General features: G+C 39.2%; 1 protein-coding gene across 1 annotated transcript; it reads right to left on the bottom strand.

Moving 5' to 3' along the window:
• Nucleotides 1–8237: 8237 nt before the first annotated feature.
• Nucleotides 8238–11154, bottom strand: LOC102712584 (protein SMAX1-LIKE 3-like). The gene is made up of 2 exons (XM_040528972.1): nucleotides 9680–11154; nucleotides 8238–9559 (listed from the first exon to the last, which is right to left on the bottom strand). The coding sequence occupies exons 1-2, from the start codon at nucleotides 11084–11086 to the stop codon at nucleotides 8447–8449; spliced, it is 2520 nt and encodes an 839-aa protein (XP_040384906.1). The 5' UTR covers nucleotides 11087–11154; the 3' UTR covers nucleotides 8238–8446.
• Between the last annotated feature and the right edge of the window lie 4250 nt (nucleotides 11155–15404).

Genomic DNA, 15404 nt, shown 5'->3' with positions numbered 1-15404 from the left:
TGCTATGACTTAGAATAAACCTCAACATGTCTTTGTTTCATGGCATTGAGGGAGTATGTAAAAATATCGTGTAGCCATCTCTGAAGTGGATCATATCCAGGTTAAGCTTAATTACCAAGCATGTACTGCAATGAAGGATATAGGTGTAGTGGATGCATTTTGCTGAGAAACAGCATGACTTGGTCATCATCTGATACAATTATTGGAAATAGTGCATACTTGGAGGCTAAGGGATTAGATTGATGATTAGATGCCTAGCTAAACCAAAGACCGGTAATATATATAGATCAATCTGCTTGCGAATATATAGAGAAGAAAGTAGAATAAGAAACAAGCATCTGTGCTACTAGTAGCTAATAGCTTGCTACTCCACTTGGCCCTGTGTGATATATAGTGTGTTGGTTTTCCATCCTGCAAAGGGATCACTTGAAATGCTTTAAGTAGCACCAATCAAGTCTACAAGTTAACACATGTAGCTAATTAACCTAACTAAAATTAAAATACTGCTCCATATATGTTTGAAGTTTCTTGCTAAGGTTAATTAACAGGGGAAAGGTGGCCTATCTTTACCAAAGGCACTTGTCTTGAGTTTGTAAAAAGGGTGAAGCACTTTGGAAAGGTTTGGGAAAGGCAAACTGTCATGAAAGTTGAAAGAGCTGGCTAGCCCATTATCTCCAAATTGTCCTAATCCTAACTGTAAAATATTCACATCAATTATTTTATGCTGGGTTGGCTCTTTTAACCCACTGATGTGACAACTATCACCGGGTGGCTGATAACACCGTAATTAAGTTCGTAACCTGTTTTGGGTAACTGATGGGGTTTAATGCCAGACCATGTAAACACAAGCACTCGTTTCGGATTTTAATAGATAATACTTTTGATTTATAGACATATTTAATCATTCGTCTACTCAAAACATTATATAATTAATATTTATCTTATTGTGATTTAACTTATTATTACAATTACTTGCGTATTTAAAAATATTTTAATAAAATGAGCTATTAATATACGACTGAAAATTAAAATCATCATCTATTACAAATGAAAGAAAGTAATATACAATGTGCAATAGGGTGATGCTAGTCTTGCGTAAGATGTAACATTTAAAACTAACACTGATGCAGAGAAGAGTATGATGTTGTTTGTTCTAATTAACTTAAATACTCGAATCTGTATCATTATTTAAATTAAACGTGATATAAATATTATATACAGCAAAATTTCCATGCCTAACACATTAGGATTGATATAGGCTTTTAGTTTTTTATGCACATTTCAAAAGGATATTCACGTGTTGCAACTGTACTTTCTGTTCTTTGAAAGATCGACAACGATCCCGAATGTTTAGGACCCTGACAATGTCAACCCAAAATCTTAAAATTAAGTTATCTCATTTGGTGCACCCAAATTGTACATGAATTTTGTTGTTGAAGGCAACAGCGTCTTTAGAAGCAAAGGGTTAGAAATCCTAACACCTATGACTTGATATATGGTCACCACCATCATTTTGCTAATAACTTAGAAGTATAAGTGAAAATTTAAATTTAGAAGTTAATTTTGGAATTAGTTTTAGGTTTTTAATCATAATTTATTTTATAATATTTATTTTCTAATTGCTAAAAACACATATATAAAATTCTAACTATAAATTACTTTTTAATCGCTAATAATTTATTTCACTTATAATAATTATAAGTGAAACGATGAGGTTTAGGCTTTGGGTTTTCCTTGCTTTTCAAAGTTCATTTATTAAAGTGCCTCGAGTGTATATTTGTAGCCTTAGATCACGCTCAATAGCTTATCAAAATTTAATTAGTTCTCCATATCTTCATTTAAATGACTATCTAAAAAGATTTCTCCTTCATATTTATTTGTACTCTAGCAGATTATCCATATCACACCTTACTATATTTTATTAATATATATCAACTACCCATTTCTTCTTAAGCATATACTACTAAAAAAATATTCTTATATTGCTATTTGGAGTAAGTTTAGAGTTTCTCTCTCAATATGGATGATGGCTAAAAATATAGGATTTTTGGATAAACTGTTGGGCCATATTTTTACCCATCGTACTTTATTTTGTAGATGGGTGGATGAGCTGTTAGACTTACTCTTAGGGTTTTGTGTGCAAATTATTTTTCATTTCAATTACTTGATAGTTACAACGTCCTAAGAGCTCATTTATAACCATAGCTAAGGTTTAGTGTACAAATAATCTCACTTTCATATTTCTTGATAGGAACATATACATGGGACATACGTATCATTTCCTATTGTCCTTAACCTAACAAGGTCTCTAGTAAGCTGTACCATTGGGCCCACTGCTGAGGGATTGGCCCATAATCAAGGTTTGGAATTTATTTTTTGCGGATTTCGCCAGCTTTGCTTTGGTGATCCTTGCTTCCTCGGGCGGTCTCAACCACCTTTGACACTAGCTGCCCAAAAGGGTCTATGGCCTACCTCCTACGGGTCCGGATCACCTGCTGCAACTGTAATATTACAGAGGAAAACTATTCAGATAAGAGGAACAGTAAATTAATACCGTAAACAGTACTTAAACGCTATAGCAGCAGTAAATCTAAAATATTGTTCACTACTGTAGCAAAGTACTACAGCATTAAATCTTATCCATTCGTTTTGATCCAATGATCATAAAATATATCAAATACATACTACTATAGATCTCGTTCCACCTGCTACAAATTGTACAGATTTTTGTCCATTTTTTGGCCAGCCAGTGTCCTAGCTAGAAGTGATTCAGAACTGTACGTGGCTATAGCTGCCTCATTCAGGCCAAGGATCTAATCGGTCGGCCAAGATTAAATTACACCCCAACAACGTATCAACGATTAAAAATAATTTATAAATAAATCTTTTAAACTTAGTTCTTAGCGACTTAAAACACTAATTTTGAAAAAAAGAAACTACGTTGCAAAAACTTTAAAATCAATTTCAAAATTAAGATCTAAATTTAAATTTTAGCAGCACCATATGCACTTTGGGCCAAAAGACGAAACCCTAAGTTTAATTCAACACCACTAAATTATTGCCCCACAGTTTTGATGCTCATGCATCCAGTTGCCATGTAGTGGCACTTGCAAAGTTGGAGGCTGGTATATAATTAGGCGTGTCCTGCTCTTATATTACTAACCATCTTTGTACGAACTGAGGCACAAAATGTGTCATCCTTTTAAATTTTTTTTGCTCAATTCGTATTAATAAGTTAAAAGATGCGTGCACTTTTGTGACGTCTCACCTTTTTCATAGTTGGATTGGACAAAGCTCGAGAGGCTAATATCCCCATCGTGACAACACATGAAGCCCACTAGCTAGATAGCTTAATTTGCTAGATAATTAAGAAGAAGATAAGACACGCATTTGGCTAGCTAATTAAGCACGCAATTTTAGATGCTAGCTTCAAAGATCGATCTATACATCGATTGATCGATCTATCATGCATGTCAGTAACTGGATTAATTAATTAGGACTACTACGGCTAGGTTATATAATTACCAGCTGGTTTAGACACGTAGAAATGATAAAGGTGTTTATCAATTAATTGTGTGAGTAGAAAAATGAATTTGATCAAAGTTGAGAGTAGTGAATATAACTAATTTTTTTTACCATCTTTTAGAAGTAACTTGAGATATTAAAAATTTTAGTGCAAAATTCTGGTATCTCAAGGTATATTGTACCTTAAGATATTAAACTTTTATACTGAAAAATATGGTATCTTAATTTAATATACCTGTTCAATAATAGTAAAAAAAACTCAAAATAGATAGCTAGATATTTACATCTGCTGCTTTCAAATGGAATCATATATTCTTATATATGCATGGGACCCATCGTGTACCATGTGAGTATCTTCTTGTGCACCCTCTCGTCAAGAATGTTGCCTTTCGGCCTAACCCAAAATTAGTTAAACCAGATAGATTAATTTAACTTATTTCATGTTGTGGAGTATATGTCCGACTTTAACATAACTACATATGTACTCAGCGATTTATTAATTAAATTAGAAACAGCGTATGCATGGGCATGGACGCTAGCTAGTGGCATTTTTTTTTTCTGAAACAAAGTACGAATATATATTCTTCATTATAAACGGATGTACACTCACCCTATATGAACATTACACATGCACACACTATCACTAGGAGCTAATCTAAAGACCGGACCAATATTGGTTTGAGATTAATGAAATCATCATAGGTGTCAGATCATCACTTATATATAGATTGGCAATATATTTTGTGATTAATTATACTATGTGTAATAATAAAACATGCATGAAAGCTGCAGGCACAAGGCCAGGTCGTATATATACATATAAATGTACGTACGTACAGAGATCGATGACAATGCTGCTTTTAAGAAGAAAGTTAGTATGGCTCTCTTCTCCCCTTTTAAGATAGGGAAAAGGTAAATGGGATGGATAAAAACACAAAAAGCATTATGGGATACATGTAATAATCCAAGGGTATAGTGCATGTGGAAAGAATAGATAAGCATGCAAGGAAGATTTGAGAGGCATACACAAAGATTGGAGACACACACACACAGATATATATATATATATATATATATATATATATATATATATATATATATATATATATATATATATATATATATATATATATATATATATATCCATGCAGTCAGGGGCGGAGCTACCATGTCTATGGGGTTTCTAGGCATCCGGTCCATAAAATTTTTTAGTTATAGTTAATGTAATTTTATCATATATGCACCTCTCTCAGACATACCTAGCAGTGTAAACTCAATTAAAAATACTAAAAAGTGAGTGAGAGATACCCGTCTATATTTTGTTCTAGCTCCACCCCTGCGTGCAGTACAATATCTTAGGTTTCAACAGATGCGTCAATTTTTATCTATGAAAAGCCACACACGACAAATTCCCTACTTACACTAGCTTGTTCTCCTGTATTTTAGTGATCGGACCAATGCTGATGTGTGGCTCTAGCTAGACATGGAGATATATTATCTTCCCAGGATTCTAAAGCACCAAGCTTTAGGGTCTCTGATGACCAAGAGCTAGAGATGCTTATCTTTTAGTTAACCTTTCTTTTTCCTCATGTTAAGCTTTTCACACCCACTACTTTTAAGATGGGGAATGTGAATTTGGAAATCTAAAGCATTGTTGGGGAAGAAAGAAAAAAAAAGGAGGATCCTTTTCTTCTTTTTCACAAATGGCATCACCATACATGAAAAGCAAATACCTTTTGATCATCTCCGTAGTATAAAGATTGCACCCCTTGCCTTCTAAAGCGCCCTCTCCTTTCTACGTCCCCGAAGCCCTTTTTAGCATACATGTATATATCATAATGCATACTGTTCATATGCACCTTCATATATGTTGACTAGATATTGTTTATCTCTAATTAATTAATGCAGAGGTCGGTAGTTTCTCACATAATTACCTTTTCCTAAAAGAAAATTAACTGGATTGAAGTAGTTTTTTTTAATATGTAAAGAGATATTTAGTTGAGCTTGAGTCCAACTTGAGCTTGCTTGGTCAGCTAGCTAATTAACCTTCTAGACGATAAATGTAATCGAGGAAAGCGATGAATGGATCGATGATCATCAGAATAAAATTAGGCATTCCATATGTAATCATCCACACTCGCTCATCCGATGAATTAATTACCGAATATATCTTTTCACATCGGCCATGTAGCTCCACCTTGATTACGCCATATATACTACGGAATATATACTTGAAAAAGATTATGAGTCATAAACCCTTCTCGACCTATGATTTGAGCCACGGCTGATAAGCCGTTGAAGGATGAACGAAAATCCATAAATAATTTATGAAAAGTATATATATCTCTGTGTGTGTGTGTGTTATTAGTAACTTAAAACCCAATGCTAGAAAACAGAATACAGTGAAAAAAAAATCCAAAAGTCAACTCCAAATTATGTTTCAAAGTTCAAATTTGTTGGTTGTGTATTAGGATGCTCTGAACAAAAGTGCAAAACTACATTGAAAAAATTGGTAGTTAAATAGTAATTCACTAGATGATACATTTTAAAATATATTTTATACTCCCTCTGTTTTATACTGTAAGACATTTTGGCTACGTCTGAATTTATCTATTAATTCACATATATTGTGTGTGTGTGTCTATATATATATATATGATTCACTAATATCCATATGATTCTAGCAAATGCTAGAAAGTCTTACATTGTGAAATAAATGTAGCATTTTATTGGAAATTATATATAGAACTCAATACATTGTATTGTAATTATCTTAATTGTAACTATATAATAGCTTCAAGTTGAGCATGAGAAACGATATTAAGAAATGTATAAACCATATATATTTATTATTTATTTGTCAATAATTCCAAAATATTTATTGAAAACTAATAATTTTGAAATTATAGAATTTAATTTTTATGCATATGCTCGTTTCCTTAATTCATCTATCTTTTTTAAATAATGTAGATGTACTTATATTGGGGTAATATGCACTTAAGTTACTTTATATTGTATATTACATATAATATTCTTTCAATACTCTAACTATGGTTGGGTATCACAATTAATACAATCAATAGATATTCCTATATATATTTACAACTCTCATGTTGTTAGAAAAAATAGATGCACACTAAAGACACATATTTTATATTGAAAACTTGGCGAAAAAACTATGCCCACCAACCGACAATAAAATCAATACCGAGGATTTAATTACAATGCAACGGGCAGTTGCACTATTGCTTAGAAGGAATATATAAAGAAGCAAAAGAGAAAGAGTCATAATAGGAAAAGACTAAAAGTCATATTTAGGAAACTAATGTCATATAACCCAAATATATTGTATAAATTCGGATCATATATCTCATACATGTATATATTCTAATCATGAATTTTCAGTTGACAGCTGGTAACCCAATATTATTGCTGAAATCATGCATTTATGTAGTTGTAATTAAAATTTGTCTTTTGGCAAGAAAAGGGGATTTGTGAACAACTAGGAGAATATATTTAGGAATATTATTTTGTAAACCGAAGCTGCACTTGGCCCATGCATATCCAGCAAATACATTGCACTTTGATCGATATTGGACAACGATTGTTCTGGTAAATTCTTTAGTGACGAGGACTCCTTTCTCCTTCGTAGAAAATTTTGTGTTAGGGATAACATTTCTGGGTGTATATTTTTTCTTTAAAACTTTATGATAAAGCAGTGATGCATCATATCCAGAGACTGGCAACGACGACGTCTGTACCTAATTTGGTCTCCATGATAGCACCAAACGCATGAATTAAGGCTAAGACTGGTCTCCATACATGTTTCATAGGGTGTCATGCATATTAAATAGAGTGACACATCAGGAAAATTGCTGACTTAGCAGAGTCATTAAATGAGAGAGTTTCATGAGATGAGAGAGAAGTTTTATCCCAATAAAACTCATCTGGCTAGGTTACCTAGTTACAGTATGGGTAACTATGCCATGAAACTATATATTGAGACTGACCTAATGCATACATATGAGGTTAATCTAGTTTAGGGGCTATAATTAGCTAGGGTCTACAATGTCTTAACATGATGTAGTTCTTATGCATGAGGTATTACTGCTTGGAATGATTGTCAAACTAGCTAGGTAAGGTCGATGTCGTGGCAAGCACTTAATTTTAATTGCATCCTACATTAGTTCACGTGTGTCTTGGGTTAGTCTTCGCTTTAGTTTGAAAGGTGGTTAATTAGTTAGCCCTCTCCAGTAATAAGATCACATTAAGAGATTGCATGATATATTCCAGAATATATTTTCGTGGTGAGATTAATACATAAAGAACAATATATATTCCACCTTGTGGGGAGCAGAACGTTATAGAGATGTATATAATTATGGTTGATGATTTTTTTGCATGTTTCCACAGACGACATCAACATTTATTAATTAATTCAATTACATGTATGCAGACATCATTGTCATCAGCTATCATGAGTGTCCAGCACTGTCCGAACTCCCAACTAAATTAGTTTCTCCACTAGGTATAGAAAATGTTATTTCTCTAATAAGTGGCACATGCATATATATATGGTGCTTAAGTATATATTGCAAGGGGTTTTCAATATATTAATTATTACTGACAGAAATTAAGGAAACCATCGTAAACATAGTTAAAGTAAGTACTCCTATATATAGAAGAAACTATTGTCATTAACTCAAAGAAAGATGTACATGCTTGCTTTCCTTCTACAGTTCTACTCATTAATTTCCACCGTGGAAATACACGCAAATGCTTTCACAGCATATCTAATACTACTATTCAACTTGGTACAAAAAAAGGGGAAAAAAAATAAAGACCAACGAAAATTACTCTAGGTTAATTAATTAATTTGCTGAGTGATGAAATTAATGGACAATTAAGGCAGCAGATAATGTCACAAATCTCCCATCAACCCGAAGAAGAAAACACCATCAACAATCTCATGAATCCCCACACCATTGTCAAGCAAGAAGCTCTGATCGTCTCCTTCTTCATCCTCGAGACACGCATTCAAATCCAAGCTAAAGCATCTTGGTGAGCTTTCCGATTCCTTCTCCGAGCTGCTGCTGCTTTCCTCATCGTCGTTGGTGTTCATTAGCTTCTGCCTGACACGAGGGGATGAAGCCCTAGACCTTGAATCGAACTCCTCTTCGCAGCTCAACACTATGATAGCGTCGTCGAGATCGATCTCGTCGCCGTTGCACGCTCTCATTCTTCCGCTCGCGATCGCTTTCTTGAGAGTAGCTTCTGAATCATGGCCAAGTTGCTGAATATCATCGATCACGATGACCTGGTGTGTGTTCTTGCGCACTGCTTCGCTTAGCCTCTGTGCGCAGCCATGGCCACTGCTGCCGCCGCCGTCCGGTGATCTCTGCCTCTTGAGGGTGTGCTCGCCGGAGCTGGAATCGGAGTACGGCGACGCGAGCTCGTCGGCGGAGATGGAGGTGAGGTCCGCGTATGAACCGAACACGAGCCTCGCGAGCTCTTGGGCCATGGCCTTCTTCCCGTCGCCATCCCTTCCTTGGAACATCAACCAGGTGGCTGAGCTTGCCTTCGTCTTCCTCATGCCGGAGCGACATTGGAGCACGGTGCTCGCGATGTCTGGAACGATGTCGCCGTGCCGCGGGACGTGGCTCTCGAGCGCGTTGCACAGGATCTTGAGGTTCTCCGCGTTGAGCTCGGTGAACCTTGCCCGCTTCGGCTCCCCGCCATCGGATGAATTGGACACCGAGTTGGACTGATCAGGGCTAGGGTTTGTACTGTCCAGTGGCTGATCGTGGTATGCCGTCGCCATTGTCTGACGACCTTGATGTCCATGAAGAATTGGCCATGGCTGCCGCCTTGCCTCGAGTTGCCATGGCTTGGAGCTCACCGTGTTAGCGTTGTAGCAACCAGTGAAGCCTGAGGTGGAAGAAGGCGACGGCGAGGAGAAGCTCAATGTGAGCTCGGATGTGTACTGCTGTGGTGCTGATCCATTCATTCTCATGGGATTCCACAGATCTTGCAGCTGCACAATTGGAGATCTTCCTTTAGACGACACTACTTTTGATAATTATAAACTGCACTAATTAATCTTGAAATTTTGTGAAAGTAGGATAAGCATTAAGCTTGGCTATGATCGATGTACCTGTAGACCGGTGGCGCAATTCGCCGGTGTGGTGCGGTCTGGATCTTGATACCGGCGGAGCCACGACGGTATGCTCGGTGGGCTTACCGTCGCCGCCGCCGCCTGGCCGGCGCCATTAACGAAGGGCCACCCGGTTGCTGGTCCTGTTGCTTGGGTAGCTTGTGGTGCTTCTTCACTGCAGCCGAGGCTCAGGGCGAGGCCGCCGTCCGGCACGACGACGGGGTGGAGCTCCCAGACGGACTCAAGCGGCGGCTGCCCAGCCCTGCACTTCATGTACACAGGGTAGCTCCCGAACCCTAGCACCCAGAACCTGTCGACGCCTCTGGCGGCGCCACCGCCGGACACCAAGCTGCTCACTTCCATCACGGCGTGCTCCACGGGGCAGTAGCTCTGCCCGCCGCCGCCGAGGCTGGTTCGTCGCCGCATGTTGTTCGACGAGGCGGCCCATGCCTCGGCGGCGTAGGCGAGGTCCTCGAGGACGAGCACGACGCCTTTACCGGCGGCGCAGCCCGAGCGCACGAGCGCGCGGAGGTCGCCGGCCTTCGCCTCCACCTCCTCCCTCGGCGCGCCGTGGAAGGACGCGACGGAGAGCGGCACGAACTGGAGGTTCTTGAGGCACTCGTGACGGTGGTGCAGCTCCGCCTTGCTCACCCTGTCCATCACCGCCTTCACCACCGCCTCGGCCGCGGCCACGCCCTCGCCGACGACCACCACGCACCGCTTCCTGCCGCTCGCCATGCAGTCGAGCACGCGCATGGCGTCGTCGTCGACCCTCGCTCTGGAACTGTCCTTGGGCCTTCCATGGCCGGAGTTCGGGGAGCCCGCGTGACCGCCGCCGCTCGGCGCGTTCGCGTGGTCCAACGACGCAACGGTCTTCTCGACGTTGGCCTTGACCTGCGAGCTGGAGAAGCCGGCCTCGCGCATGACGCGGCTGACGCTGGGGTCGTCGAGGATGGAGATGATGAGCTGCTCGAGCTCGACCTTGGACGCGATCACCGGCGACGGCGGCTGCTGCGGCTGGCCCTCAACGGACCCCCGCCGCTGGTGCGCCTGCGCGCGCTTGAACGCGGCGACCAGCGCGTTCGACAGCGCCGGCGGCGCGTGGTGTCCGCCGCCGCCGCTGGGGTGGGGATGATGGTGAAACATGGCGGCGGCGGGGCCGGCCGTGGGGAGGCGGTTGAGCGCGACGTTGAAGCAGAGCTCGAGCGCCTTGCACTGGAGCGGGTGGGAGTGCGACTGGAGGCAGGCGGCGCGGAGGAGGCCCGTGGCGGAGAGCATGGCGCTGGCAACGTGGAGCGGCGTGACCTGCGCGTGCCCGCGCCGCCGCGCCAGCGTCACCGCCTGCCTCACCACGCCCGCCGCCTCCGCCGCCAGCGCCTGCTGCACCGCGCAGCCGCCGGCCCGCATCTTGCTCTACCTCTAGCTGCTAGTGATGACGGAGATGAGATCTAGGTAGCGATCGAAAGCTCAGCACTTTGGTGGTTGGTTCTTGATGATATAATGTTGAGGAAGAGCAAGCATAAACTAGTGGAGGAGTGGAGTAGTAGTACATGTGCTTTTGGGTGTAGCTGCTCTCTCACTTATACTGCAGCTCAGCTCAGGTGAAGGTTACAATTATTCAGTCATGGCTTATATGTGGGATAATTAATAGTGTCTAATGGCATGAGAGTTTGGGGATTAATTGTCCTTGTCTGTTTTGTTGTGGTGGTGCCATAGGTTGAGATGTCTAAATTAATTACTATAGCTAGCTAGTTAATCATTTAATCTCCCTTTCTCTCACCCACACAACATCAAATACACACACTAGTATATATGCTCCTATATTGTTGTTACACTCTCTAGATAATTGCGTATTAAATTAAAAAATAAAGTTGCCTAGCAAATACCATGGACATCGTTATGGAATGACACGACTTAATGTAACCATCTGACATGCAAGAAATTAATCTCAAGGGTTTAAAAGATCTTCCATGTAACCACACATCTTTAAGAAAAAAAAGTTCATTTAGTATATGTAGAGGGTGGAATATATAAATCCAAATTTGTAGATAATTTGATATGTTTTTGACCATAACTCAAGAACAACCTGTGAGTCATGATTCACCGTAGCTATAATCTCTCTATATACAGACACACATGTATTGTTTGCATATATCTATCGGGGAAATTGTACTAACTTAAAAGTATCGGAAAGTCTCTCATATATTGAGCTAGATTTTAAAGTGCAGCAATGATTTATTCCTGGTTAAACTGGCCTCTCCCACCTTGGGCCAACGAATATATTGGTTGTCCTTAAACGCTTAGCATGACGTGTCAATCTCTAATTTTGAACATGCAAATGTAGACCCTCTGCGTACAAGAGAGGATAGGTGGCAAACCTCGTGAGCAGCCATATGTAATCAACCCAATGGGTTAACAAGGGTAGAGGGTCTTATAATCGTATTTTTAAAACTGATTATAGTACATTTTACTCTACGTTATAATATAAAGCAACTCGGTAGCGTGCGACTGGATAAATATTGCAAAAGGATAGAGAAATAACTACTTTCATGTATTGGAGAATTTAAAATTCCCTCTGTTCTAAGTATATGATAAGATTTCTAGCCTTGACTAAATTTATTTATTAACAAATATATATATTTTTATAATATGAATAGTCTATACGAATCTAGGTAAGAGCATCTATTCTAAAATATAAGTATTTTTAGGTTGTTTAGGAGATATTAAGGTTGATGAAAAAAACTATAATACCCGACCCTTTAATAAACGAGGGATATACGACGGGTGGAGGGTAGGATGTGATAAAATAAAAATAACCTTTAATAGAAATTAATTGATGGGATTAATAGTATTATGAATAAGACTAGAAATACACGTATTTTAGGATAAGATTACATCGTTAGAAATAGTTATATTTTACCAAAGTAGGAGTAGGACAGATCAATCGAGGGCTTAGGTAGCAATATCTTTACCTTGGGCAGGTAAAAAATTGGTTTGTGGTGCATGCTGTCCTTAGTTATTCCTGTTATACGGAATGTGCAGGGCATGTGAGAATGGGAAGGTAGAACGCAAGAAAGGTGTGGTAGCCACGTAGGCAGACATATGCATTCTCTCAACTCAGGAGCTAGATGTGGCAAAACCCGATGGATGTGGCGCCACAAGTATATGTACAAAGCTATTAGCATTATATATTATTCCCTCTATAATCAGGGAGCAGTACCACCACGTCATTCTGCATCTGCCTCGAATGGTGGTTGTGGTTTGGTGGGACTACGGCCGTACTCCAGCGAAAAAACACAGTATTAAAAGTTAGTATACGATGGGTCATCTAGTTATCAAATGTAATATTTGAAAATTTTAATTTCATCCATCAACTCCGGTCATTATTATTGGATGACAATTTGAAGGCATGCACCCAAATTAAAAAATACCATACACGCCCTCCGCCATGCATCGCGCACGTGTTTGACAGAAAAATAAAATATTAAACGTTTGATAATAGTAAAAGTGGTATATGATTAATTAATTAATTAATAATTATAAAAAATATAAAATATATTAATATAATTTTTAAAAGCTTTTCTATCAAAAATTTTTATAAAAATACATTGTTCAGTAGTTTAGGAAACGTTCGCACGAAAAATGAGAGAATTTGGGGTAACTTAGGAGGAGCCGAATGCAGCCTACCTATATCATCTAACAATGTTTCAAATTTTTGATATTTTGTCTCATTTTACTCTTATTAGTTTTACACCATTCACACGCATAGACGCATCACCCACGGGTATGCCTTCTAACACATGCTTAAAGAGACGGAGATGAGTGCAAAATCGTTAACCTCACGGAAATCTTACAAAGTGTACGTATCAAAGTGTGCCACGACTTTATCTTGGTGCCCATGAATATTTTATACATTTGTGGGTAAGTTTTAACACAACTTTAGTCAGTGTTTTCCCTTCTTGAAAAAGAATTTTAGTGAAGCGAGTCTCTTCACTTGTTGGAGCTAGAATGCATGTGTTAGTGCTGCACTTGCTGGGATACGTCATACGTGCGTACGCATCTTCAGTGCAATCATAAAAAATAATTACAGCATATGTTGGAGAAGTGAAATTGCCAGTTTAATCAGCATCGCTCTTCGTCTGATCAGTACAGAATTAAGCTGGTGTGTGGGCCTCAGCATCGATCTCATCAGGCAGCAGCAGCAGCTCCTGTTCATGCCCTGCACTGCATGCGCGCATGCACACTGCAGTATTTGCAATTGTGCAGCAATAATTAGGACCATCGCTGCAGTGTTAGGCCCACTCATAGAAAGGAACAGCAACTGATCACCGTGTTCATAATGCTATAAACACATGCAACTTTTGATCGATCGAGCAACGAACTAAGCACGCACATATTCAGCTAGTAGCTCATGAGATCGAACTCAATTCTTCCTTGGTCTCCGGCTCTGGTCTGCCACCAAGATGCATTTGATTTGCTATGCAGAATCGGGAACTGTGAATCCCTGTCATCTCTGCCTCCAAAAGTTACCAAAGCTGATGGGCTGGAATAAAGCTAGATTAGCCAGCTTCTTGCAGCCCCTGCATCTTTTCAGTTCAGTCTTCAGTGATCTGCTTGTGCTAGTAGCAGTAGCTAGCTAGCTGCATGTTATTCAGGCTTGCTGCCAAATTCCCCATCCCCTGCAGATTGAAACAGTAGTTTGGGTTCGGTTTTGTAGTGCTCAGATTGATCTTATAGCTCAAATGACAGGCAAGATACAGTTAATTGCATTGTTATATGTTCAGTTTTATCTGGTTTGGTCAAAATGGCTGTAGCTGTGTTCTCTGTCAAGTTTTCAGTCAAAAGTGGATCAGCTTGGTCTGATCTCCTCGATCTCCCATATATGGTCCAAAAGCCACACAAAAGACAGGATTCATGATTAGAATCAAAATTGTTTTCGAAAAAGCTCCATACAAATGCAGTAAAAGAAGTGCCTGGAGAGAAAAAGGGGGAAAAAGAAAAGGAAGGAGAAGATAGATGCATGGAGGAAAAGCATCAACAAATTGAAAAAAGAAAAATTAAAGATGCAAGGCAGAGAGATTGTGTGTGTGTGTTGGTAATCACATTGGCATGCAAGATCAATTCCATCGGGGTGCATCAATACTCTGCTTCATGATGAATGAAAGGGCTTTATTTTGTTTGTTTTTTTTGATTTTGTTCATCTTTTTGTAAAGTAAAGGCACAGCCATCGAAAGCACTTATATGGCATTTTCTGGTCGATTACAAAGCAGGTCGCATCTTGGTCACTAAACTATGCGTCCGACGCATCTTTGTTGCTTGTTTTAGGCAAAACCTTTTCATGTAGCCCGTAGCCACATTACCATTATATATATATATTACCTTCTTTATGGTGAAAGATTTGATATATAAACATATGCATTAATTGTCCTTTGATTCCCCTTAACTACTAGAAAAAAAATTCAGTAATCAAGCGTAGAATCCAACGTAAAACCTCTCTTTCACGCCCAACACATATGTATGCTTCCTTGTTTCAGCTATATATGCAACAATTTGTTTTTTTATGAAAAAAATGCTATTGGAAACGTCATTGACACACACAAAAAATGCTGATTTGTTTCCGAATATATAAATCCAGTTTAGAATTCATGATTCGTGCAAATAATAATACAAAATCCAACATTATTCCAAGAGCTTTTTTACCATCCTTGAAAAAATACCTTACCAA

The sequence above is a fragment of the Oryza brachyantha genome, chromosome 11, assembly GCF_000231095.2.
Source record: "Oryza brachyantha chromosome 11, ObraRS2, whole genome shotgun sequence".
Taxonomy (NCBI): Eukaryota; Viridiplantae; Streptophyta; class Magnoliopsida; order Poales; family Poaceae; genus Oryza; species Oryza brachyantha.
This window is presented reverse-complemented; position numbering and strand designations above follow the sequence as displayed.